This window comes from Mandrillus leucophaeus, unplaced genomic scaffold, assembly GCF_000951045.1.
Source record: "Mandrillus leucophaeus isolate KB7577 unplaced genomic scaffold, Mleu.le_1.0 Scaffold17, whole genome shotgun sequence".
In the NCBI taxonomy this organism is placed as follows: domain Eukaryota; kingdom Metazoa; phylum Chordata; class Mammalia; order Primates; family Cercopithecidae; genus Mandrillus; species Mandrillus leucophaeus.
Window position 1 is genome coordinate 4222653 of NW_012101698.1, and position 24415 is coordinate 4247067.

General features: G+C 44.7%; 2 protein-coding genes across 3 annotated transcripts in view; one reads left to right on the plus strand and one right to left on the minus strand.

The window, feature by feature from the left end:
- Positions 1-11128, plus strand: part of PHLPP2 (PH domain and leucine rich repeat protein phosphatase 2) — a 95166-nt gene extending 84038 nt beyond the window's left edge. For both annotated transcript variants that reach the window (XM_011976738.1, XM_011976739.1), the window contains 3 exons: positions 422-616; positions 2672-2903; positions 6019-11128. In XM_011976738.1, coding sequence (XP_011832128.1) covers positions 422-616; positions 2672-2903; positions 6019-7173 — 1582 coding nt within the window. In that variant the 3' untranslated portion in view covers positions 7174-11128. The remainder of the gene's footprint in view (positions 1-421; positions 617-2671; positions 2904-6018) is intronic.
- A 3215-nt stretch (positions 11129-14343) lies between these two features.
- Positions 14344-24415, minus strand: part of MARVELD3 (MARVEL domain containing 3) — a 12035-nt gene continuing 1963 nt past the window's right edge. Inside the window, exon 2 of the mRNA XM_011976818.1 lies at positions 14344-15924. Within this exon, the coding sequence (XP_011832208.1) occupies positions 15287-15924 (638 nt within the window). The 3' untranslated portion in view covers positions 14344-15286. The remainder of the gene's footprint in view (positions 15925-24415) is intronic.

Below are 24415 nucleotides of genomic sequence, written 5' to 3' on the forward strand. Positions count from 1 at the left end.
GCCACCACGCCCAGCCAATACTTATGTTTTAAAAGAATGCTCCCGGCCAGGCACAGTGGCTCACGCCTGTAATCCCAGCACTTTGGGAGGCCGAGGCGGGCAGATCACAAGGTCAGGAGATCGAGACCATCCTGGGTAACACGGTGAAACCCCATTTCTACTAAAAATACAAAAAAATTAGGTGGGCGTGGTGGCTGGTGCCTGTAGTCCCAACTACTTGGGAGGCTGAGGCAGGAGAATGGCATGAACCTGGGAGGTGGAGCTTGTAGTGAGCCAAGATTGTGCCACTGCACTCCAGTCTGGGCGACAGTACCAGACTCCCTCTCAAAAAAAAAAAAAAAAAAAAAAGAATGCTCCCTGAAGAATAATATTTTACCAGTAACTTTTTTTGATGATTGTGTTTCTCATGTTTCTGTTGTAGGCTGTGTGTCTCAGCGCTTGCTATGGATAACTTTGCAGAGGGGGTGGGAGCTGTGTATGGCATGTTTGATGGGGACCGAAATGAGGAGCTCCCACGCCTGCTGCAGTGTACGATGGCAGATGTGCTTTTAGAAGAGGTACAGCAGTCGACTAATGACACAGTTTTCATGGCTAACACCTTCTTGGTATCTCACAGGTAAGCAGGTGGGTTGAAAAATCCCTAACTCAGTTCTACATTTGGAAAGTATGTCTTTCTAAACCAAAAGGTCAGGGTCTAAATTAGGGTCTAAATTATGGATACAGGATCAAGGAAAGAAGTCACGTTGTTGTCTTCTATGATGATTATATGAGCATGGAGTGTGGGGACTTTGGCTCTTTCAAAAGTCCATGGGGTCATCTGTTTTCTCTGTTGAATCCAAAGGCTGCTGAGGATCTGGGAAGCCCAAAATTTATGTGCAAAAGGTTGTGTGTGTATATATATGTGGTTGTACATTTTGAGGAGGAAGGTGGTCAGCTTTCATAAGATTGTCCAAGGAGTCAGTGACCTACGAAAGAGTTAACCAAATACTTATGAGATTCATAGGTTTAGAATACCTCTTTCTGGGGTTTTACCGAACTCATCTTCTAAGTAAAGTCTAAGCCACTTAAAGGCAAAAACCCTATACAGATGCTCCTCAACTTCGAATAGCGTTACATCCTGATAAACCCATCATAATTTGAAAATGTGATAAGTAGAAACTACATTTAATACACCTAACTTACCAAACATCATGGCTTCACTTAGCCTACGTTAAATGTGCTTGGAACGCTTACCCATTAACTTATAGTTGGGCAAAATCATGTGGTGACACAGGGCACTGTATTGGTTGTTTACCCTTGTGATCAAGTGGCTGACTGGGAGCTATGGCTCGCTACCTCTGCCCAGCATCATGAGAGAACGTTGTACCACGTGTCACTAGCCCAGGAAAAGATCAAAATACAAATTACAGTTTCTACTAAATGCATGCAGTATTGCTTTTGCACCATCGTGAAGTCAAAAAGTCTTAAGTTGAACCATCATAAGTTGAGGATATCTGTATAACCTAACTGTAATGGAGTATTTACATATCAGGTGGACTGATAAAGGATATAAACAACTGAGAGGTTGTTTGTAAACTTGTATGATCCAGGTTGAAATGGAAGAGCTTGGAGCTTGAACTAGTTTTTTTTTTTTTTTTTTCTTTTTTGAGACGGAATCTTGCTCTGTCCCCCAGGCTGGAGTGCAGTGGCGCAACCTCGGCTCACTGCAAGCTCCGCCTCCCGGGTTCACGCCATTTTCCTGCCTCAGCCTCCCGAGTAGCTGGGACTACAGGCACCTGCCACCACGCCCAGCTAATTTTTTGCATTTTTAGTAGAGACGGGGTTTCACCATGTTAGCCAGGATGGGCTTTAACTAGTTTTATCTGTCATAACAAAAGCGAAGTGTTAGGAAGGAGTCTGTTTTTCAGTAGTATAATTGAACTAGAAACTTTGCAAAATAAAGGGTTTAGGAAAGGGAACTCAATTTATGAAGCAACTCTTGAGCCAGGAACTGTAGCAAGTATTTTTCATGCTATATATTTTATCAGAGAAATTTCTTGGAGAAATCGCTTGCTGAGGGTCTGTAGCCAGAAAATGGCAGAACTGAGATTTGAAATTAGGTCTTTTGCTAGTGTCTGTTCCTCATTAACATTGTTTCCAAGTACAGATGCGTGGATGCCCTGCATATGGGGGAAATGCAAGAATCATGGTCCTTCCCTCGAAGAACTTAGAACCTAAGTGAGTGGTTCTCAAAGTGTTGTTCTAGGACCAGCAGCCTCAGAATCACCAGAAATTTCTTGGAATGCTGTTTACTGGGCCAGTCTCTTACCCACTGATTCAGAAACTGTGGGGCTAGGGCCCAGCAGTCCCTGTTCTGACAAGCCCTCAGGGGATTCTGATATGCTTAAGTTTGAGAGCCCCTGAATGAGGAAGTCTTTGATCAGACACAAAAGCTGTGGAGAAAGATGCAAAAGGTAGATTCTCTCCCTTTCGTAAACCTTTTCCTCAGCTGAGAATGGAGGCAGAACTGTCTTCACCACCATCAGCCACAGCAAGTCTGCAGTTAGGTGGATAGGGTCAGGCTGGTTCACGATCACATGGCAAAAAAAAAAAAAAAGATGATGTATGTGCAGGACCACCACTTTCCTCTAAAACTAGCCACCACGTCTTCTTTTTCTTTCTTTCTGAACAGGAAATTAGGAATGGCTGGCCAAAAGTTGGGCTCCTCCGCTCTCCTGTGCTACATTCGCCCTGACACTGCCGATCCAGCAAGTAGCTTTAGCTTGACTGTAGCCAATGTTGGCACGTGTCAAGCAGTCCTGTGCCGAGGTGGGAAGCCAGTGCCCCTCTCTAAAGTCTTCAGCCTGGAGCAGGACCCAGAGGAGGCGCAAAGGGTGAAGGACCAAAAAGCCATCATCACAGAGGTGTGTTCCGCTCCCTGCCAGTCACTTCTGCTCCCCAGATCCAGTGGAGGCTGCTTTGTGTATAGGTGATGAAGGCCCATTTTCTTCCTATCACGCCCTGTAAATTGTATCCAATCCAGATAAAAGTTCAATTCAGATGGTTTCAGCTATAGTACTAGAAGAAAATGTGATCGGTGACTAGCACAGAGAAGAAGCAAAGTGAATTAGAAATACAAAATCCTGATTTGTCATCCTGTGTATTGATAGCTAGCTTGTAAAATGGATGTTAAATGTCCCCTTAGCTAATTTCCAGCTCATCTGGTTTGTTATTCCAAATAGAAGAAAGAGTTCTCTAGTTTGACATCTCCATTCTGAAATGCAAAGTTTCAAAATGTTCTGTGTTTATACTCTATGTGGTGTAGTATGCGCTGGTGTTCTCTTTTGATAATGAAACATCGGTATTTCTACTGTTTTTTAGCTTTTCTCCTTTTTTAGAAATTAACATTTTGCTCTCAGAGAAACTTTAGCAATTACTTGTGAACATTGTTTATCACAAAGTGGAATTCCGTTCAGATCTTTTGAGAACTGTAAATTGGATTGTTTGTTTCTGTATTGTTGAGTTTTAAGAGTCTTTGTAGGCCCGGCTCGGTGGCTCATGCCTGTAATCTCAGCACTTTGGGAGTCCAAGGTGGGCGGATCACATGAGGTCAGGAGTTTGAGACCAGCCTGACCAACATGGAGAAGCCCTGTCGCTACTAAAAATACAAAAAAAAAAAAAAAAAAAAAGCCAGGCGTGGTGGCGCATGCCTGCAATCCCAGCTACTCGGGAGGCTGAGGCAGGAGAATTGCCTGAACCTGGGAGGTGGAGGTTGCGGTGAGCCGAGATTGCGCCACTGCATTCCAGCCTGGGTGACAAGAGCAAAACTCCGTCTCAAAAAAAAAAGAAAAAAAAATCTTTGTATATTTTGGAAACAGGTTCTTTATCAGATACATGTTTTGCAAATATTTTTTCCCAGTCTGGGGCTTGTCTTTCCATTCTTTTAACAGTGTTTTTTTGCAGAGCTTTTAGTTTTAATGAAGGCCAACTTGTCGGTTTTTGTCTCATGGATCGTGCTTGTGGTGTTGTATCTAAAACTCATGGCCAAACCCAAGGTCACCTAGATTTTCTTCTATGTTATCTTCTAGAAGTTTAGTTTTGTGTTTTACATTTTGGTCCACGGTCTGTTTTGAGTTAATTTTTGTGAAAAGTGTAAGCTCCCTGTCTATATTGGTGTTTTGCATGTAGGTGTCCACTTGTTCCAGCACCATTTGTTGAAAAGACTATCCTTTGTATGACCTTTGCTCTTTTTTCAGAGATCAGTTGACTGTATTTGTGTGGGTCCATTTCTGGACTATTCTGTCAGAATTCTGTATTAAAGTTCATCTAAGGAAACAAAAATCAAAAACCATCATTATTAAGTGATTGATACTATTAGGTTTCTGGAAATATGAGACATTAGTTTTGGGAAGCTCAGTCAAAACAAATGAAAGATAAAAGATAGTATTTTAACTTTTTCGTTATTTTTAGAGACAAGGTCTTGCTGTGTTACCCAGTTTGTACTTGAACTCCTGGATTAAGTGATCTTTCTGCTTTAGCTTCCTGAGTAGCTGGGACTATAGGCACATGCCACTGCGCCTGGCTTCAGATAACTTTTTGTTTGACTTGTGTTTTTATAGAATTTGGATAATGTTTATTCTTTTCTTTTTTTTTTTTTTTTTTTTTTTTTTTGTTTATCTTGCTCGGCAGAGTTTCATTCTTGTTGCTTAGGCTGGAGTACAATGGCATTATCTTGGCTCACCGCAATCTCTGCCTCCCGGGTTCAAGTGAGTCTCCTGCCTCGGCCTCCCGAGTAGCTGGGACTGTAGGCGCCTATGGGCCACTACGCCTGGCTAATTTTGTGTTTTTAGTAGAAACAGGGTTTCTCCATGTGGTCAGTCTGGTCTTGAACTCCCATCTCAGATGATCTGCCCACCTCGGCCTCCCAAAGTGCTGGGATTACGAGCATGAGCCACCACACCTGGCCAATGTTTAGATTTTTCTTAGGGGATTGTACACAAGTAGGAAGTATTTTTATAAATGTTATGTTAACCACAAACATTTATTGTTTGTCCATTATTTGCCAAGCACCATACCTTTATTATTTTACTTAATCTTAACAGTAACTCGCATGAATTGGTGGGCCCTAGCCCCAGAGTTTCTGTTTCAGTGGGTGGTTGTTAAACTCCCATTTTCATTTTTCAGATGAAGAAAGTACAGTTTAGAGTTTATGACAAATTCTGACAGATAAGGTCAGGTCTTCTCCCAGAGGGTAACTGCAACTATGAAATTAATTTATTGATGACTTTAGAGTTTTGTTTTGTATTTTTTTCTTTTCTTGAAATCAATACTACAAAGTGTCTGACTTGTGAGCATTCCCAGCCTGCAAGCAGGGTTGCTTTGTTTCCTCTAAGTTTGGAATTACAGAGATTTTGATTTAATCAGCTGTTTATTCTTGGTGCAGTCCCCAGAGCGTAGGTCAATGATGCTGCACGTCTCAGACTCTCCCTTTTTAGGCTGAATAACCTTAGAGATTATTCGATGCCTTAACTACCAAGATTGTCTTTACCATTGGTATCTTTTCTTTTTTTTTTTTTTTATTTTTTTATTTTTTTCTTTTTTTCTTTTTTTTTGGTATCTTTTCAGTCCCAGCTAATATCCCTTTAAGTGAAAAATCACTTTCAGTGACCTTTCTGTTTCATCCTCTCTGAGAGTACTAGTGATAGAGAATTAATGACAGTTCTGCTTGTTGTTTTTCTATTATGTTTCTCTATTTATAGACATACTGAGGCCTGTTTTTCATGTTAAAGCAAACGTCTTTTGGGATGGTGGTGCCTTTTAGTTACCTATTTTTACTTGACTCTATAGTAACCATATAGTATTTTGTCTTTTAAGACTTCTCTACATTTATTTCTGTGCATCCACTTAAAATTACACTAATCCATAGGAAAAATCATATACAGTTTTATTGTAGATCCCTAAGCACTATGATCTAGAAAGATATCAAGTTGCCTATCATTGTTGCTTGTTTCTCAGAATTTGTGTCCTGCTCTTCTCTAGGACAACAAAGTGAATGGGGTAACCTGCTGTACCCGGATGCTGGGCTGTACATACCTCTACCCTTGGATCCTCCCCAAGCCCCACATATCTTCCACTCCACTGACCATTCAAGATGAGTTGCTGATTCTGGGAAACAAAGCATTGTGGGAACACTTGTCCTACACAGAAGCTGTCAATGCTGTACGTCATGTACAAGACCCATTAGCAGCTGCTAAGAAGCTGTGCACGTTAGCACAGAGCTATGGCTGTCAGGACAACGTAGGGGCAATGGTGGTTTATTTGAATATTGGTGAGGAAGGCTGCACTTGTGAAATGAATGGGCTCACCCTCCCAGGTCCTGTGGGATTTGCTTCAACCACCACTATCAAGGATGCCCCTAAGCCAGCCACTCCATCCTCTAGCAGTGGGATTGCCTCTGAGTTCAGCAGTGAGATGTCCACCTCAGAGGTGAGCAGTGAAGTGGGGTCCACTGCTTCTGATGAGCATAATGCTGGGGGCCTGGACACTGCCTTGCTTCCGAGGCCAGAGCGGCGCTGCAGCCTTCACCCAACACCCACCTCTGGGCTGTTTCAGCGCCAGCCTTCTTGTGCTACCTTCTCCAGTAACCAGTCTGACAACGGCCTGGACAGTGATGATGACCAGCCCGTTGAGGGGGTCATAACCAATGGCAGCAAGGTAGAGGTAGAAGTAGACATCCACTGCTGCAGGGGGAGGGATCTGGAGAACTCACCCCCTCTCAGAGAGAGTTCTCCTACCCCGTGTTCTGAGGAACATGCTAGAGGGTCGTGTTTTGGGATCCGAAGACAGAACAGTGTGAATAGTGGCATAGTCCTGCCAATGAGCAAGGACAGGATGGAGTTACAGAAGTCTCCCTCCACCTCCTGCCTTTATGGGAAGAAACTCTCCAATGGCTCTATTGTGCCCCTAGAGGACAGCCTCAACCTCATTGAAGTGGCCACAGAAGTGCCCAAGAGGAAAACTGGCTATTTTGCTGCCCCCACTCAGATGGAACCAGAGGATCAGTTTGTTGTACCTCGTGACCTGGAAGAAGAAGTGAAGGAACAAATGAAGCAGCACCAGGACAGCCGGCTCGAGCCTGAGCCCCACGAAGAGGATCGGACCGAGCCTCCGGAGGAGTTTGACACAGCACTGTGACCACCCCACTGGGCACAGTGTGGGAGGAGGCTGTGCAGGGTTGGGGTAGGAACCTGCCAGAGGCATTCTGCCTCTACATTTCTTTTTGTTGGTTTTTTGTTTGTTTGTTTGTTTTTTTGAGATGGAGTCTCGCTTGGTTGCTCAGGCTGGAGTGCAATAGTGCAATCTCGGGTCACTGTGACCTCCGTCCCTGGGTTCAAGCCATTCTCCTGTCTCAGCCTCCCGAGTAGCTGGGATTACAGGCACCTGCCATCATGCCCAGCTAATTTTTTTTTTTTTTTTGTATTTTTTTAGAGATGGGGTTTCACCATGTTGGCCAGGCTGGTGTTGAACTCCTGACCTCAGGTGATCCACCCTCCTTGGCCTCCCAAAGTGCTGGGATTACAGGCGCAAGCCACCGCACCCAGCCCTGCCTCTACATTTCTAAACCATAGCTGTGTGGGGTTGAACTCGGAGCCAAAAAGAGTGAGAGCCATCAGTGGCTGGCTCTGGATAAACTAGTAGCCACCATCAGTGTTAAGTTTGATATTTAACCTGCATTGGAATTCCCAGGGGTACTGGGAAGAAAGCAGCTGTTCTGTGTCAGTCCTACCACCTGCCATTAACCCTTTCTCTCCTAGGATCATTTTGAGAATTTGCCTGCCTGGGCAGGAAAGGGACTATTTCTGTGGAGGAAAAAAGTGAAGATCGATTCTGTTTACTAATTGCTGCTGATGGATCTCTGTGACAGAGAAATCACCTTATCTCAGACTAATGGGGTGTGATGTGACTAGTCACATGGCTTTTCATTCTTCTCTACGAGAATACAGCCTATCAAAATGATGTCTGTTGGAAATGTAGAACCAATCAAACATAATTTATGTATGTAATGTAATAAGAGCACTTTTCATTGACTGTGAACTTTTTATTTTTGAATCTGCACTCGAGCCAATCTTCTTAGAGGCAGCCCGGCACCTTCATCCATAGGCAGAGAGAGAATTGGGTGTTGGAGCCTTATCCGAGGGTATAGGAAGGACCCTGTGAAGTTGATTTAACTGTTGGATGTCAGACTGTGAAAGCTCCTGAAAAACTTGGGGTAATAGGATCTTCTTTTGGGGATGAAAATGGGGAAGGAGTGAGGACCAAGACTACTTCTCCCTAGATCAGAAAAAGAGAATTACCCCTTGACACATATGATACCTGCTAGGTATTTCCCAAGGAAATTGAGAGATTGGCCTCTTTCCTTAGCACATGGAGGAATTGGCAGGCAGCTTCCTAAGGGGGAGGGCCAAGGCTGACCCTGCTTGCATCCATGTGACCTTAAGTTATGGCAGATGACTCTGAAATGGACTGAGGCCAGTGAGAACAGATGAATGGAGCGCTCAGGTTAGACTTGTTCCTTCTCCTGTGCTGGAGAAGAGGGATGGTTCTCTAGAATGTTGGAAATGAGTTGAGGGCTTGCCTCTTGAATGTTGAACAGTGTACTCTTCTGAAAACTGCATACTCTATGTGGTTTTAGAATACTGGGCTCAATACTAACATAAGAAAGACACTTCATTGAGAAATTCTTAAGCTTACAGAAAACCTGTATTTTTTGCACATTCCACATAACCCTAGCAAAATGCAGTTTCTTCATATTTCTGTCACTTTTTCCACTTGAAGATTTGCTTAGGAAAATTCCTATTTCCACAAAATGTTGGCATTGCTTGATTTTACCCAGTGGGGAATGTGCTTTGAAGTTTTGGAACACTTCTACAATTAAAAATAGAGTAGAGCCATTTTTTATTTGTTTCATCAGAAACTACATTAAAGAGAGGGTTAAATATAAATATATTTTCGTGTGTATTTTTGGGAAGTTTTTGTTCAAAGCAATAGTCAAAAACCAGATGACCTGTCCTTAATAATTGTGTGTCTTCATCTTCTCAGAGGCCCCGTGCTCATATGCACGTGTCATTGGGGTACACTCTTGGGGGATTTGGTACACTCTAACGGATGTCTAATGTTCAACCCCTCGAGAATCTGAACTTGATTCCCCAAATTGTCAAACTACTGGTCAGCTATTGAAAAATTTTAGAACTCAGGTCTTCAATTTGAAGTAGGGAACATAGTAGCTCATGCAGAGTTTAGGTGCTGTTAGAAAGATGGGAACAAGAGTGTTTTGCCACCTTATTTTTATATGGGAATTTTTTTTTAAATGAATAAAAAATAAAATTAAATAACCCAGGATGATAGTGATGAATGATGTAAAACATCTTACTCAGACGGCAGAACCTTCAGGCTGTAGAATAGTGATGTCCAAAAATTAAAGTTATTTTGGGAATACACCACTTTAATAGTATAGTCTCATAAAAATTATTATTTATGGTGAACCGCTTTCTTGTCTGCTATTCGTTTCCCACCCTACTTACTGGAACCCCCTCAAATCCCAGTTCTGAAATCACCTTACCGAAAGTAAATGTATTTACTTTTTAGTCAGCAGAACTCTGTAATTCCAAATGTTTTTCTGTGTGCTAGAATTATTTTCAGGAACCATTAGGTTGTGTTGAAAATCTTTATTATAGGCAGTACCAAAACTGATTATTCTTTTTTGCAGTCTCCTTTAATTCATGTCCTTTTGTAGTTGCTCTGTATTAAAACAGAGGGTAAAAAGGCCATAGCCCATTATGAAAAATATAATACAAAACTCTTTGACCTCTGAGGTAATTTACAGACACTGTGTTTCCTAAACAGGCTGTCGGTGAAAGCCAGTATCTGCTTCCAGGTGAATGTAATCTACTTCCGAGTACTTTACCCAGAGGATGTGTTCCCCGGGTGGGCAGAGTACAGTTGATCTCTAGCATAGAGATTCTGGCCTCTGCATGTTCTCAGGTCTCTGTGTGTACCTCCCATTGAATAGAGAAGCTTAAGATAATTTCTGAGAGAAGAACACTGCTGATTATGGGAGCAGTTTAGGAGTCCATGGAAAAAAGAAAAATACATGTGTCTTGGCAGCCACCGTATATTTTTATTCAAATGGATTGGAAGGATATTTGAAAATTTGAATGTGGGTATGACGTAAAGCTGCAGTGCACTATAAAGTCAAGTCATTGAATTACCACTCCTGATACAGGGCTTTATTGTACTACTGTGAAGTGTATGTGTGCAATACATTGGTGAGTTCATTTACTGGTGTACGGAAGAGCCAGCAGGAGCAGTGTGGTCATTGCTGGGTGCTATTACAGGTGCTTGTAGTGAGTGCTTCTTTCCAGGAGATGGAGCCAGTTGGGTGTGGCAGATCTACTGAATATCAAATGATGCTCTTCTTCCCATTTAGACCTTTAGCGAAAGCTGGTACTTGGAAACCACAGGCTCACCTTCTCTGTCTATCCAATAATTATTAATGAAGAGACCTCCATAAGGGAGCAGCTGGCTGTTATCGATAAATGTACCAATTATTAAATTAGTCTCCAAGCCATTCAGTGATGTCTTCAGCATCACTATAGAACTGTCTTGTGTCACTTTTTACTTCCTTCTGGGTGGAGGCTTTCAGACTCCCAATCATGAAGGCAAGTTAATCTTTCTCTCCAGTTAGTGACTTTTGCCCCATAGTTGGGTAAGCACTTCCTAGATTGAGAAAAAGCAGCTACAGTCAATCCTGCTCTGTTTCCCTCATTTGGTGATCAGTCAGTCACACATAAGCTCCTTGTATTCTAAATTTCATGCACTTCTCCCAGATGCTATAGGGTTTTCTCTCACTGTTGCCAATGGATGTCATCCAGACAGTGGGCTCATATCTTATGGTTTTGTGCAATCACTGTTGTATTGTAGTCCTAAGACTCATTATAGTGTATTTTTGATATTTTTGAAATGTGTTAAATTTTTTAATTCAATAATATGAGCCAGAGCATGTTGCAGCAAATCTATTGTTTGTAAAAATAACAATAACAATAATAAATAAAATAAAGTGGAATCTCTTTTTCATGGCTTTGTTTTAAAATGGAGTGCTTGTTATTTCATAAGTATTTTAGCATGAAGCTATAATTTTCTCTCCTAACTTGTTTGTAGAATTGGGTTCTTGGCCGGGCGCGGTGGCTCACGCCTGTAATCCCAGCACTTTGGGAGGCCGAGGCGGGCGGATCACGAGGTCAGGAGATCGAGACCATCCTGGCTAACACGGTGAAACCCCGTCTCTACTAAAAATGCAAAAAATTAGCCGGGCGAGGCGGCGGGCGCCTGTAGTCCTAGCCACTCAGGAGGCTGAGGCAGGAGAATGGCGTGAACCCGGGAGGCGGAGCTTGGAGTGAGCCGAGATCGCGCCACTGCACTCCAGCCTGGGCGACTAAGCGAGACTCTGTCTCAGAATTGGGTTCTTAACCAAAAGCACCTGCAGGATTTTCCTGGGGAAGGTAAGTGAGAACAAGCACATTAAACCACATTCCATGACACTGCAAAGCTATGAGTTAAGGCAAGAATAAATATTTTTGATCAGCTTTTAAGCTGAAATGGCAATACAGATTTTTACTTCATGAAACACTATGTTTTGCCTTGGTTTACGTGTTTACAGAAATCACAGAGCCAGGAAAAAGGAAAAAAATCAGGAAACTGTCCTTATTGACATGCAGGTTATTAGCTGACTACCAGAAACTCAATTGTAAACAATCCACAGCTCCATCTAAATGACAGCTGATGACATCGTGGAAAAGCCAGTCATCATGTTTTTAATGGCAGCTTTGGTGTAAGAAGGAACTTCAGAGTCTTGGCTCATGAGCTACTTAGAATCCAGTTAAGCCTCTAAATTGTTGCTCGCTTACCCCCACTCCCGTGGGTGTCTCCCATAATCTCTGGACTTTGAAGCAAGAGTAGCTACCTCTCAACTGATTGATGGATAGGTTGAGTCAGGGTCTTGCTCTGTTGCCCAGGCTGGAGTGCAGTGGTGTGATCTTGGCTCATTGCAACCTCTACCTCCCATGCTAATGCGATCCTCCCACCTTAGCCTCGTGAGTAGCCAGGGCCATAGGCAAGCACCATCACACACAGCTCATTTGTAATTTTTGTAGAGACATGGTTTTGCCATGTTGCCCAGGCTGCTCTCGAACCTCTGGGCTCAAGAGATCTGCCTGCCTTGGCTTCCCAAGGTGCTGGGATTACAGGCATGAGCCACTGCACACTGCCTGCTACCTCTCATTTTAAATAAAAGTCAAGATAAAGTCATTTATAGGTTTCCTCTTCATCTAGCAGAAGGAACTTTATTTATTTTTTGAGACAGAATCTTGCTCTGTCACCCAGGCTGGAAGTGCAGTGGCGTGATCTTGGCTCAGTGCAACCTCTGCCTCCTGAGTTCAAGCTATTCTGCCTCAGCCTCCCAAGTAGCTGGGACTAGCACTGCCATGCCTGGCTAATTTTTTGTAGTTTTAGTAGAGACAGGGTTTCACTGTGTTACCCAGGTGGGTCTCGAACTCCTGAGCTCAGGCAGTCTGCCCTCCTCGGCCTCCCAAAGTGCTGAGATCACAGGCATGAGCTACCGCGCCCGACCGTTTATTTTTTTTGAGTCGGGATCTCGCTCTGTCATCCAGGCTGGAGTGCAATGGCGTGATTCCAGCTCACTGCAACCTCTGCCTCCCAGGTTCAAGCGATTCTCCTGCCTCAGTCTCCCAAGGTGGGATTACAGGCATGCGCCACCACACCTGGCTAATTTTTGTATTTTTAGTAGAGACGGGGTTTCACCATGTTGGCCAGACTGGTCTCTGACCTCAGGTGATCCACCCGCCTCGGCCTCCCAAAGTGCTGGGATTACAGGCGTGAGCCACCACACCTGGCCAGAAGGAACATTTTAAACACTTGGTTCAACAACCATTTATTGAGCACCTTCAACATGCTTTTATACCTCAGTTCCACCAGACACACACCTCCCTCAGCCAGCATGGCAGAAATGAATCAATGTCATGCGATATAAATTCCCTCGTACACCAAAGGCCACAAGAGTATGTCAGTCACTCAGAACACCTTCCAGTGTGTGATTCAGTGGGCCTGAGTTTTGCCTCTACTTAAAAGTTTTGTGACTTCAGGCAGTTACTTAACCTCTCTAAGGCTGTTTTTCTCATTAAATGTTAATATCTTTTATCAAAGGGCTTGTTTATCACGATACTGTACATACCACCTAACCTTGAACCTTGTCTCCTCATCTGTAAAGTGTGAACAGTACACCTTGGCCTGACTGACAAGCGGTAGTAAGAGAAGGTTTGCTAAAGCATGGTGAACGTTATAAAGCCGTAAGAAGTGGGAGTGTTGTTGTTACAGTGATGGTTCCATTCCCTTGAGAGGAGCTGCCTTCTGGAGCAGTACTGGAGTTGGACCTGGGCACAAGGTTGGGGTCAAATAGGCCAAAGTCTCCATTTTATCAAGCACAGGACCCAGACGTGGGCGAGGATCTAACAAGGACCTATTTCAGGGAATACATGCTAGGTGAGACTAGTGGCTGGGCTTGGTGGTATTTCTCTGGAGGGTAGGTGGAGAGTGGGTCGCTTGATTCTGGCTGCAGTTATACTTCTCCTCTACTACTCAGTGAAAATTGTGTGGGACTTAGCCACTGTCTTGGGCTAAGGGTGATGGAGTGGAGACACTTTTCTGTATTTTTATTTTTTTATTTTTTTTTGAGACAGAGTCTCACTCCGTCACCCAGGCTGGAGTGCAGTGGCGCGATCTCGGCCCACTGCAACCTCTGCCTCCCAGGTTCAAGCAATTCTCTGCCTCAGCCTCCCGAGTAGCTGGGATTACAGGTGCCTGCCACCAGGCCGGCTAATTTTTTTGTATTATTTGTAGAGACAGGGTTTCACCATTTTGGCCAGGTTGGTCTTGAACTCTTGACCTCATGATCCACCTGCCTTGGCCTCCCAAAGTGCTGAGATTACAGGCGTGAGCCACCGTGCCCAGCCAAGGCACCGCAACTTTTAACCTAGCAATGTAGATATCCAGTTGATTATTTTCCAAGCTTTATTTTTATAAAAGTACAATCTAGATCTTTTCCACTTAGGTAGGAGGCTTAGCTTCAATTCTTTGTCCTGAACAGGTTCCATAAGAATTCACTAGTAAAGAGCAAGAGGACAATTAGAAAAAAGAACATAACGAGAATGTATATTTCTAGTTGCATGTGATTTGAACTAATATATTTGGGACTAGTTGTAAAGTATAAGAATAGGTATAAAACACGCAAGATTAAAATTACTAAAAGAACTTTATTTTTAAGATTCAGTGTTAGTGATCTGTTAGATTATGAGAGCAGTCCAGGGTAATGAGATTACTAGCTACCTTTGAAGGCCTACTCTATGGAGCACTGTCAGGAAATGCAGAAATGAAAAAGCCTCTAGTATGCCTTTATGGTCTAATAAAATCAACTGTCCTATCTTCTTTGTTGTCGTCATCGTTGTTTTTGAGAAAGAGCCTTGCTCTGTTGCCCAGGCTGGAGTGCAGTGACGTGGAGTAGAGTTTGCTCACTGCAACCTCTGCCTCCCAGGTTCAAGTGATTCTTGTGGCTTAGCCTCCTGAGTAGCTGGGATTACAGGTGTTCGCCATCAAGCCCAGCTGATTTTTTTTTTTTTTTTGAGACAGAGTCTCGCTCTTGTTGCCCAAGCTGGATTGCAATGGTCTTGGCTCACTGCAACCTCTGCCTCCCGGGTTTAAGAGATTCTCCTGCCTCAGCCTCCAGAGTAGCTGGGATTACAGGCGTCTGCCACCATGCCCAGCTAATTTTTGTATTTTTAGTAGAGATGGGGTTTCACCATGTTTGCCAGGCTGGTTTCAAACTCCTAACCTCAGGTGATCCGCCTGCTTTGGCCTCCTAAAGTGCTGGGATTACAGGCGTGAACCACCACGCCCAGCAATTTTTTTGTATTTTTAGTGGAGACAGGGTTTCGCTCTGTGGGCCAGGCTGGACTCAATCTGCTGACCTCAAGTGATCCGCCCACCGCAGCCTCCCAAAGTGCTGGGATTACAGGCGTGAGCCACCGCGCCCAGCCTCAATTCTTTAACTTTGCCGCAGTCCAAAGAGAGCATTTGTAAAGTCAAGTGTGTGAAAACCATAGTTGTCTAATGTGGGGTTTTAAAAGACCTGTCTTTTTAAGAGAAACAATGTGGGTTCACACTTAGGTCCTGGAAGATCTCAAACTGTTCGAGACCACAGGTATTCCGGTGCCTCACTGTAACTTCCGGGCTGTTCTGGGCTGCCTTTGTAGCGCTTCTGTTCTCGGTAGCTACGCAGGGCCAGCACCACGCTGGCGCCGTACATGATCACCAGAAGACAAGCAAAGGTGGCTGCTGCTCCATCGGTGCCTGCCAGCTGGCAGTTCATCCAGGTGAGACCCCTGCGGGCATAGAGCCTCTCTCTTGTTTTGCAAGTGTCGGTGCTATTGATCTGCAGAGCCACGTGGAGGTAAACACCAATGCCTGTGCAGTAGCCCACGGCCGCTAGGAGGCTGAAGGCGGCCTCCGTGAGGAGCCACTTCCCTGACAAGATTGTTAGACTCTTGGCTCCTTGGAGTAAGACGCCCATGGTGAGGACCCCCAACCCCAGAGAAACAGCCACGCCACCATATATCAGGGGCGACCGGAGGATCGTGTACTGCTGGTCCAGCTGCCGAACCTGCTCTAGCTCAGTGCCCTCGAACGGTGAGTAGTAGCTGTTCCCAAAGCCACCGCCACTGGAAAAGCTGGCACTGAATCCGGCAAGGACAAAGTAGGAGGCCACGATGCATATGAGAACCATCCCATTCAAGACCACCTCCACTATCTGCACCACACCTAGGAGAAGAGAGATTCAGGCTTTAACACTGACATTACACAGCCTGGCCAAGCCAGAGACATACCACAGGCCACCTGATTTTAAGGACGTGGTCGATTCAATGTCAACATTTTTTTTTTTTTTTTTTTTGAGACAGGGTGTTACCCTGTCACCCAGGCTGGAGTGCAATGGTGTGATCTCGGCTCACTGCAACCTTCACCTCCTGGCTTCAAGCGATTCTCCTGCCTCAGCCCCCTGAGTAGCTGGAACTACAGGCACATGCCACCATGCCCGGCTAATTTTTGTATTTTTAGTAGAGACAGGGTTTCACCATGTTGGCCAGGCTGGTCTCGAACTCCTGACCTCAAGTGATCCGCCTGCCTTGGGCTTCCAAAGTCCTGGGATTATAGGCGTAAACCACCTCACCCAGCCTCAACGTCAGTACATTTAATTTGCTTTTCGTTTTTGTTTTGTTTTTAATCTATGTTTGAAAAATCGAAGTACCACTCTGAAAAAATTGGGGGCAGTTTCTTAAAAAATGAAGTTTCTTTAAAAACTTACCATGTGACCCTGCGTTTATACTAAAGAAACGAAAACTTATGTCCACACAAAGACGTGGACATAAATATTCATTGTAGCTTTATTTATAATAGCCAAATACTGGAAACAACCCCAATGCCCTTCAGTGGGTGACTGGTTACACAAACGGGTACACCCATACCATGGGCTACCCTACTCAGCGATAAAAAGGAATGAACTCCTAGGCTGGGTGCCGTGACTCACGCCTGTAATCCCAGCACTTTGGGAGGCCGAGGCGGGCAGATCACTTGAGGTCAGGATTTGGAGACCAGCCTACCCAACATGGTGAAACCCCATCTCTACTAAACATACAAAAATTAGCTGGGTGTGGTGGCAGGTGCCTGTAATCCCACCCACCCGGGAGGCTGAGGCAGGAGAATCACCTGAACCCGGGAGCGGGAGGTTGCAGTGAGCCAAGATCGTGCCATTGCACTCCAGCCCGGGACGACAAGAGCGAGACTCTGCTCAAAGTTACATACCGTGTGATTTTGTGTATGTAACAGTCTCAAAAGGACAAAATTATAAAGAAGCCCAGATTGGTGATCAACAGGGGATAGGAATGAGTAGGGATGGGGGAGGGAGGAAGAAGATGGGAGTGACTATGAAGAGTTAGCACAGGGATGTCCAGGGTGAGGGAACAGTTCTGGATGTCGTCGTGATGCCGCTCACAGAAATCTGCACATGAGATAAAACTGCTTAGAACTAGGAACACATACAAATGTGTGCAGGTAAAAGGCGGAAATCTAAATGAGCTCTGTAGATTGCTACTTTCCTGGTCTTGATATTGTACTAGTTATGCAACATATTATCATTAGAGAAAAGTGGGTTAAGGGTACACAGGAGTACTCTGCACTGTTTTTGTGACTTCTTGCAAATCTATATTTCCAAATTAAAAGTTTCTAAAAAATTGAAATGACATAAGGTATAAACTGAGAAATTTCACTCATACCCAGTCTCTTGTCTATTGCCAACCGCTTTCATTGGTTTCTAATATAATCGTCCAGTGTTCCTTTATGCAAATAAAAAGCATGTTTAAATCTGCATTTCATTCCCTTCCCTGCATTTTTGCACAAAAGTAAGTGTACCACGTACACTGTTCTGCATCTTGATTTTTTCATTTCCTATATCCTCCAGATGTTTTCAGATCAGTTCCTACAAGAGGAGCTACATTTTGTTAAGTGGCCTTCGACTTTGTTGTATGGATGGATTCATCTATTCAACGAGGACCTTACTGACAGATACTTGGACTGAAAGGAACCCACAAATGGCACGAGGCAGAGGAAGCCAACAGGCCAACAGACTGAAGATCCTCTTGTCCGAGGTGAGCTTTTATTTGTTACTGACAGAGACCTCAAACCCTTCTTAGGTGTCCTTCTGGGAGAGGGTCTCCTGCCATTCCCTTGGCGTTCAGGGATGAGCATGAAGAGAAAAACAAATGAACCGAGAGCAGGACAACCAGGTCCAAGTCCCCACTTTTTACTGCCTTGTCATCTTGGCCAAGCCATTCAGTCCTTCTAAGCCTCAGACAATCTGACAAATGAAGCTAAGCCTGCCAATCTTCACCCACAGGGATGTGGGGAGGCTCAAATGAAAGCAACTGTGTGATACGTCGGTGTTGTGTGGGAAGTTAACAACAAAAAAAGCAAGTATGTGAAATACTCTAAAAATAAAATATACAAATGGATGGTGACGCTACTCAGCAATGTTTCCAAAATGGAAGGGGATTGGTGAGAAACGTAAGAAAGAATGGGATAAATGTAAGAAGAGTGTGGCTTCCCAGAAATCAGGACAACCCTCTAACACACTAGGGGGTACCATGATGTTTATAATCACAGCAGTGAAAGACTCTAAAGTACTTAGGCAACAGCTACTCAGCTTGCTAATCCTATCTCCTGCTGGGCCCACACGAATTCCTAGCGGTCCACAGGGACATAGCAGTTGAGGGCTCTGATAGTTGAGAAGCTACATTCCTCTAATTTAAAACTGAAAATAACATCAGACTAAAACTGTCCACTCATCACTCAGGCACGGTAAGCTACTGGTTTTCATACACTCTCCCTACAGCAGAGCAAGTGACTTGACCCAGACATCATTCTAATTCATGGGGGTTAGTGGACCCAACACCTTTCTCTCCCCTGGTTTTCCTTCTGCATGGACATTAACATTTCACCCCCTGAAGGGAAACAGAAATACTCTACTAAAAATGCGGAAGAGTGGGACGTTTTCCTCTGGGACGGACTCGCAACCCAGGCAGCATCTATCTCTTAGGCTACAAGGGAATAAATCTAGATCTTGCCAACCACCCATTGACTGCACCCATTGACAGCAAAATGGTCTTCTGCCATTATTTGTGTTGGGACTGTTGAAGGAATATGGCCAGGGAATATTATCCCAGGTTCCAGTTAGGGTTGGCCTGGCTTAGCTATCAATATCAAGCAGGCTGAAATATTTCCAAGCATGCTATTAGTGCAGAGAGACACACAGGGCAGGGGAAGGGGAAAAGGGTGGTGAGCAGAGCTAGCAGTAGTTTATGGTGGGATGGGACAAGTCTCCGGAAAGACAGCAGAGGGTTTGGTAGAGGGAAGCAGAGATCCTGAAACAACATGAGATCTTTGTTGTAAATAACGTCTTTCTGGGTCTGGCATGGTGGCTCACGCCTATAATCCCGGCACTTTGGGAGGATGAGGTGGGTGGATCACTTGAGCCCAGGAGTTCGAGATGAGCCTGGGCAACATGGTGAAACCCCATCTCTTCTAAAAATAAACAAATTAGCCAGGCAGTGTCATGGGCCTGTAGTTCCAGCGACTTGGAAGCTAAGGTGGGAGGATAGTTTAAGCCCAGGAGGCAGAGGTTGCAGTAAGCCGAGATCCCGCCACTGCACTCCAGCCTGGTTGACAGAGCCAGATCCTGTCTCAAAAATAAGAAATCAAAAAAAGATAAGAAAAGGCTTTCTGGGTGAGGCTGTTTTTGTGGCTGATCATTTAATAATCTGCTTAACTGTATACCTATACCTGCCTTTGAACTTTAAATGTGGTCCTGAAAAAAACTGAGGAGAGCGAATCAACTTTTTTACTTTTTATTTTTCTAAAATTAATACAGGTGCAGTCAAGCCGTGCATAAATGAAAAGTCCCCTTCTCTTCAAAAGCAAAACTGTTAATACTTTCTGATGTTATTCTTGAAGAAATTTTCCGATCATATACAAGCATATATATATATATATATATATTTCCTTTTCTAAACCCAAACGGAACTCACCTTTTAAATGTGACAAATGGTCTGTGTTTAAGAGAATATGATAAATGTATTGTAAAGAGGACATCAACTCCAAATTAAAATTCTTTGGATTTTTTATTGGATTCACATAAAGCAAAGAACTTATTCACTGGACTGAGAATAGATTGTAATGTTCCATAAGTCATAATTTAATGTGCAATAAGAACCCATGAAGTTGGCCAAAAGTAACACTCTTCTGTTGGGAAAGGTTTTACATTCTTTTATTCTGGATGGATCCTGAATTCTAGATGTTGGGTTTAATGCTTCACACAATGGCACATTTACAAGAGGTACAAAACACTTATTGAGCTTTCAGGGCCACTGTGAGGGGCTTGCAGAATAGCCTCTTTGCAACCCAGAGAATTAATCTGATTCCTCTTTCCTCAGCCCACGCCTACCTCCAACTTAAATTTTACATGAGTAGTTTCCCAAGAGTCCCCACCCCCTCCATTTGCAGAATTAAGGAAGTGGAAGGACTGGAGAGTTCAGTGTGCAAAAACGTGTGGGCTCATCTGCTTGAGACAGCTGTGTTTAGAAAAATTCAGGCTGAAGTGTGGTCTCATGTCTATGTAGCTCTCCATGGACTTTTTTTTTTTTCCTGGTATTTTGGCAATAAGGTCTTGGTCTGTTGCTCAGGCTAGAGTGTAGTGGCACAATCATAGTGCACTGCAAACTTGAACTCCTGAGTTCAAGCCATCCTCCTACCTCAGGCTCCGAAAGCTCTGGGATTACAGGTATGAGCCACTGTGCCTGGGAACTTTGAAGATAAGGTTCATCAAACTCTCTTGGTGACCTCCTTTTGCTGAATGAAGTGGTGCACTCTGTTGTAGCACGTGCCTTTTCCGTGTGGCTCTTGGGCTCCAGGTTTTTGCTTTTTTTTTTTTTGAGACGGAGTCTCGCTCTGTTGCCCAGGCTGGAGTGCAGTGGCGCGATCTCAGCTCACTGCAAGCTCCGCCTCCCGGATTCAAGCGATTCTCCTGCCTCAGCCTCCCAAGTAGCTGGGATTACAGGCGCCCACCACCACGCCTTGCTAATTTGTTTTCTATTTTAGTAGAGGCGGGGGTCTCACCATGTTGGTCAAGCTGGTCTCGAACTCCTGACCTCAAGTGATCTCCACCCACCTCAGCCTCCCAAAGTCCTGGGATTACAGATGTGAGCCACTGAGGCTGGCCAATTTTTTGCTTTTTGAAAAATAATTTTGGTTGTTCCCTCCCTCACAGAGGACTCCAGAAGCCAGGGTCTGTTGCATTCATGACCACCGCTCCACGCGACTGGAAGCTCCGCCCACCACACCAACGCTGGCTCGCTGCTTTTCCAGCATTGGAAAGTTCCACAACGAGGGATTCTTGGGAAAGACAGTGGCTCAGACTAACTTCCACCACCACTTGCATCTGGCAGAGTGTTTTAGAAACCCTTAAAACTCTAACATTTCTGCTGGCTTCTCTTTTAGCTTCCTGACTTTTCGGTAACCCTTTATGGCCAGGACAGCCCCCAGGGCAAAGACCACAATACTCAGGGCAGCAAAGATTCCAGCTCCCACATCTGCCCCGTGGAAACTGCAGCTGAAACCACTGTAGCCTTTGCTTTGGTACAGCGCCTGCCTCTCTTCACACACAGGAGAGGCGTAGGCAGCAGAGAGGTAGTGGAAGTAGAAGTACAAGGCCGGGATGTACCCCCCTGAGATAAGCACGTCCAATAAGCCTTCAGTCACCAGCAACAGCGGACAGTGCCACGGGACTCGCAGGACACCCATAGCAATGAAGAGGCAGCAGAGGGCCATGAGGGATCCACTGCAGGCCATTGCCGCAGTGACCGTGGGCAGCTTTAGCTGGTAGAACTGGACATCCAGCTGCTGGGCTTTCTCCCCGTCAGCACCATCAAAGCCACTGTAAGCCCCTCCGAACTGGTAGTAGTAAATGCCCCCTAAGCTGGTGATGCCCGTGTAGCCCCCTGTGGAACTGTAAGACACAGAGCTGCAGGCCAGGATCAGCAAGTTCAGGAGAACCTCCAGCATTTGGCAGCAGGCTGCAAAAAAAGGGTGTTACCATTTTTGAGTGATGCTGTTTGGCACCAGGAGGCTCTTCCACCTGAGGCCCACCTTCCGCACAGGGCTGAGACCCCTGTAGGCTTCTGTCCCTGAGGAAGGCCCGAGGCCAAAGCAGCACGATTAAAACTAGAGGGTAGCAGGGAACTGTGGTCTCCAGAAATGGTGCCAGAAATACTATGGACTCAGAGGGGTGACTCTCAAAAGAGCAAAGCAGCCTGCCCTGAGAGAGGGACAGGAGGATGGTGGGAGAGATCAGGCCAGTGAGCAGAAACAAAGCCATCCTGGATGGAAGGGCAAGAACATGCCACCTCCCACCACCAGAAAGATGAAACGAGGCCGGGCGTGGTGGCTCACGCCTATAATCCCAGCACATTGGGAAGCCAAGGTGGGAGGATTGCTTGAGCCCAGGAGTTTGAGACCAACCTGGGCAACATAGTGATACCCCATCTCTTATTAAAAAAAAAGACTGGGTGCGGTGGCTCACGCCTATAATCCCAGCACTTTGGGAGGCCAAGGCAGGTGGATCATTTGAGGTCAGGAGTTTGAGACCAGCCTGGCCAACATGGTGACACCCCATCTTTACTAAAAAATACAAACATTAGCCAGGCGTGGTGGTAAGCACCTGTAGTCCCAGCTACTTGGGAGGCTGAGGTAGGAGAATCGCCTGAACCTGGGAGGTGAAGGTTATAGTGAGCTGAGATCGTGCCACTGCACACTAGCCTGGGCGACACTCTGTCTCAAAAAACAAAAACAAACAACACAAAAACTAAACAAGTTATCTCTTTTTTTTTGAGACAAGGTCTCACTCTGTCACCTAGGCTGGAGTACAGTGGCACGATCACGGCTCACTACAGCCTTGACCTCCTAGACTCAAGCAATCGTCCTGCCTCAGCCTCCCACATAGCTAGGACTATAAGTGCATGCTGCTGGGCCTGATTTTTGTATTTTTTCGTGGCATAGGTCTTGGTGTGTTGCCTAGGCTGGTCTTGAATTCCTGGCTTCAGGCGATCCTCCTGCCTTGGCCTCCCAAAGTACTGGGATTACAGGTGTGAGCCACTGCGCTGGTCATTATCTCCTCTTTATATATGTTTGTGGTGAATACAGTTTGTAAGGGGAAAGTTCTCCAAGTCTGAAGAAAATCACAGAGCTTAAAAAATATAATAATTCAGAAAAAAAGCATGGAAGTTATATATCAAAATGTTAACTGTGGTTCATGTATTAGAAATAAGAAAAATTGGCCAGGCGCGATGGCTCACGCCTGTAATCCCAACACTTTGGGAGGCAGAGGCAGGCAGATCACCTGAGGTCAGGAGTTCGAGACCAGCCTGGCCAACATGGTGAAACCGTGTCTCTACCAAAAATACAAAAATTAGCCAGGTATGGTGGTGCATGCCTGTAATCTCAGCTACTCAGGAGGCTGAGGCGGAAGAATCTCTTGAACCCAGGAGGCGGAGGTTGCAGTGAGCTGAGATTACACCACTGTATTCCAGCCTGGGTGACAGAGTGAGACTCTGTCTCAAAAAAAAAGAAACTGAAAAAATTAAGTTAATTAAACCCTTAGTGCTTACTGAATTAAAAAAAATTTTTGTTTTACTGTTCTTGGACTTTAACTCATAAGTATGTCTTAAAGTTTAATGCTGTTTTGTTTAGTTCCCTAAAGAGTGTATCTGGGCTGTGATATTTTCCCAGAGCTGGATTTTTCCCGGGCCCTTGGCTTCTTTATCTTGGAAAATGAAAACTGGCTGCTTTCCTTAAAATCAACCTTAGTGAAATATAACTTATATGCAACAAAGCGATCTACATTGAGCATGTAGCTTGATGAGTTTTGACAAATGTATGTACTACGTAACCATAATCAAGACACAGAACATTCTCATTAGCCCAGAAATTTCTCTAGTGATGCTTTGTAGTCAATCCCTCACTTTCCTTGTCAGCATACCACTGATCTGCCGTCTCTCGTTAGAATCTAGTTCTGCCTTTTCTAGAATATCATATACATGGAATCATACAGTTATGTGCTTTTGTGTGTGTGGCTTCTTTTGCTCAACAACATATAAGCTGGGTGCTTCTGAGCTGGAAATTGTACATGCTGCCAACGCCGGCCTGTCAACATCCCCCTGATGTTTGATAACCAGATTTTATGCCTGGTTCCAGTTGGTCTATTCATGAAACCAAGCTACACATTGTCTCATTGAAATGATGATGCTCTCTCAAGTGTGATCTTTATACTGTATAATTTTCCGCCAGAATGCAAACAACATTATTGTTTTCTTTTTTTACACTCTGTCATCATTTTATTTATGAAAGTTATACAGCCAGGCGCGGTGGCTCATGCCTGTAATCCTAACAGTTTGGGAGGCCGAGGTGGGTGGATCACGAGGTCAGGAGTTCAAGACCGGCCTGGCCAACATGGTGAAACCCCATCTCTACTAAAAATACAACATTTAGCTGGGCATGGTGGCACGTGCTACCTCCTAGCTACTTGGGAGGCTGAGGCAGGAGAATTGCTTGAACCAGGACCTGGAAGGCAGAGGTTGCAGTGAGCCGAGTTCATGCCACTGTACTCCAACCTGGGCTACAGAGCTATACACTGTCTCAAAAAAAAAAAAAA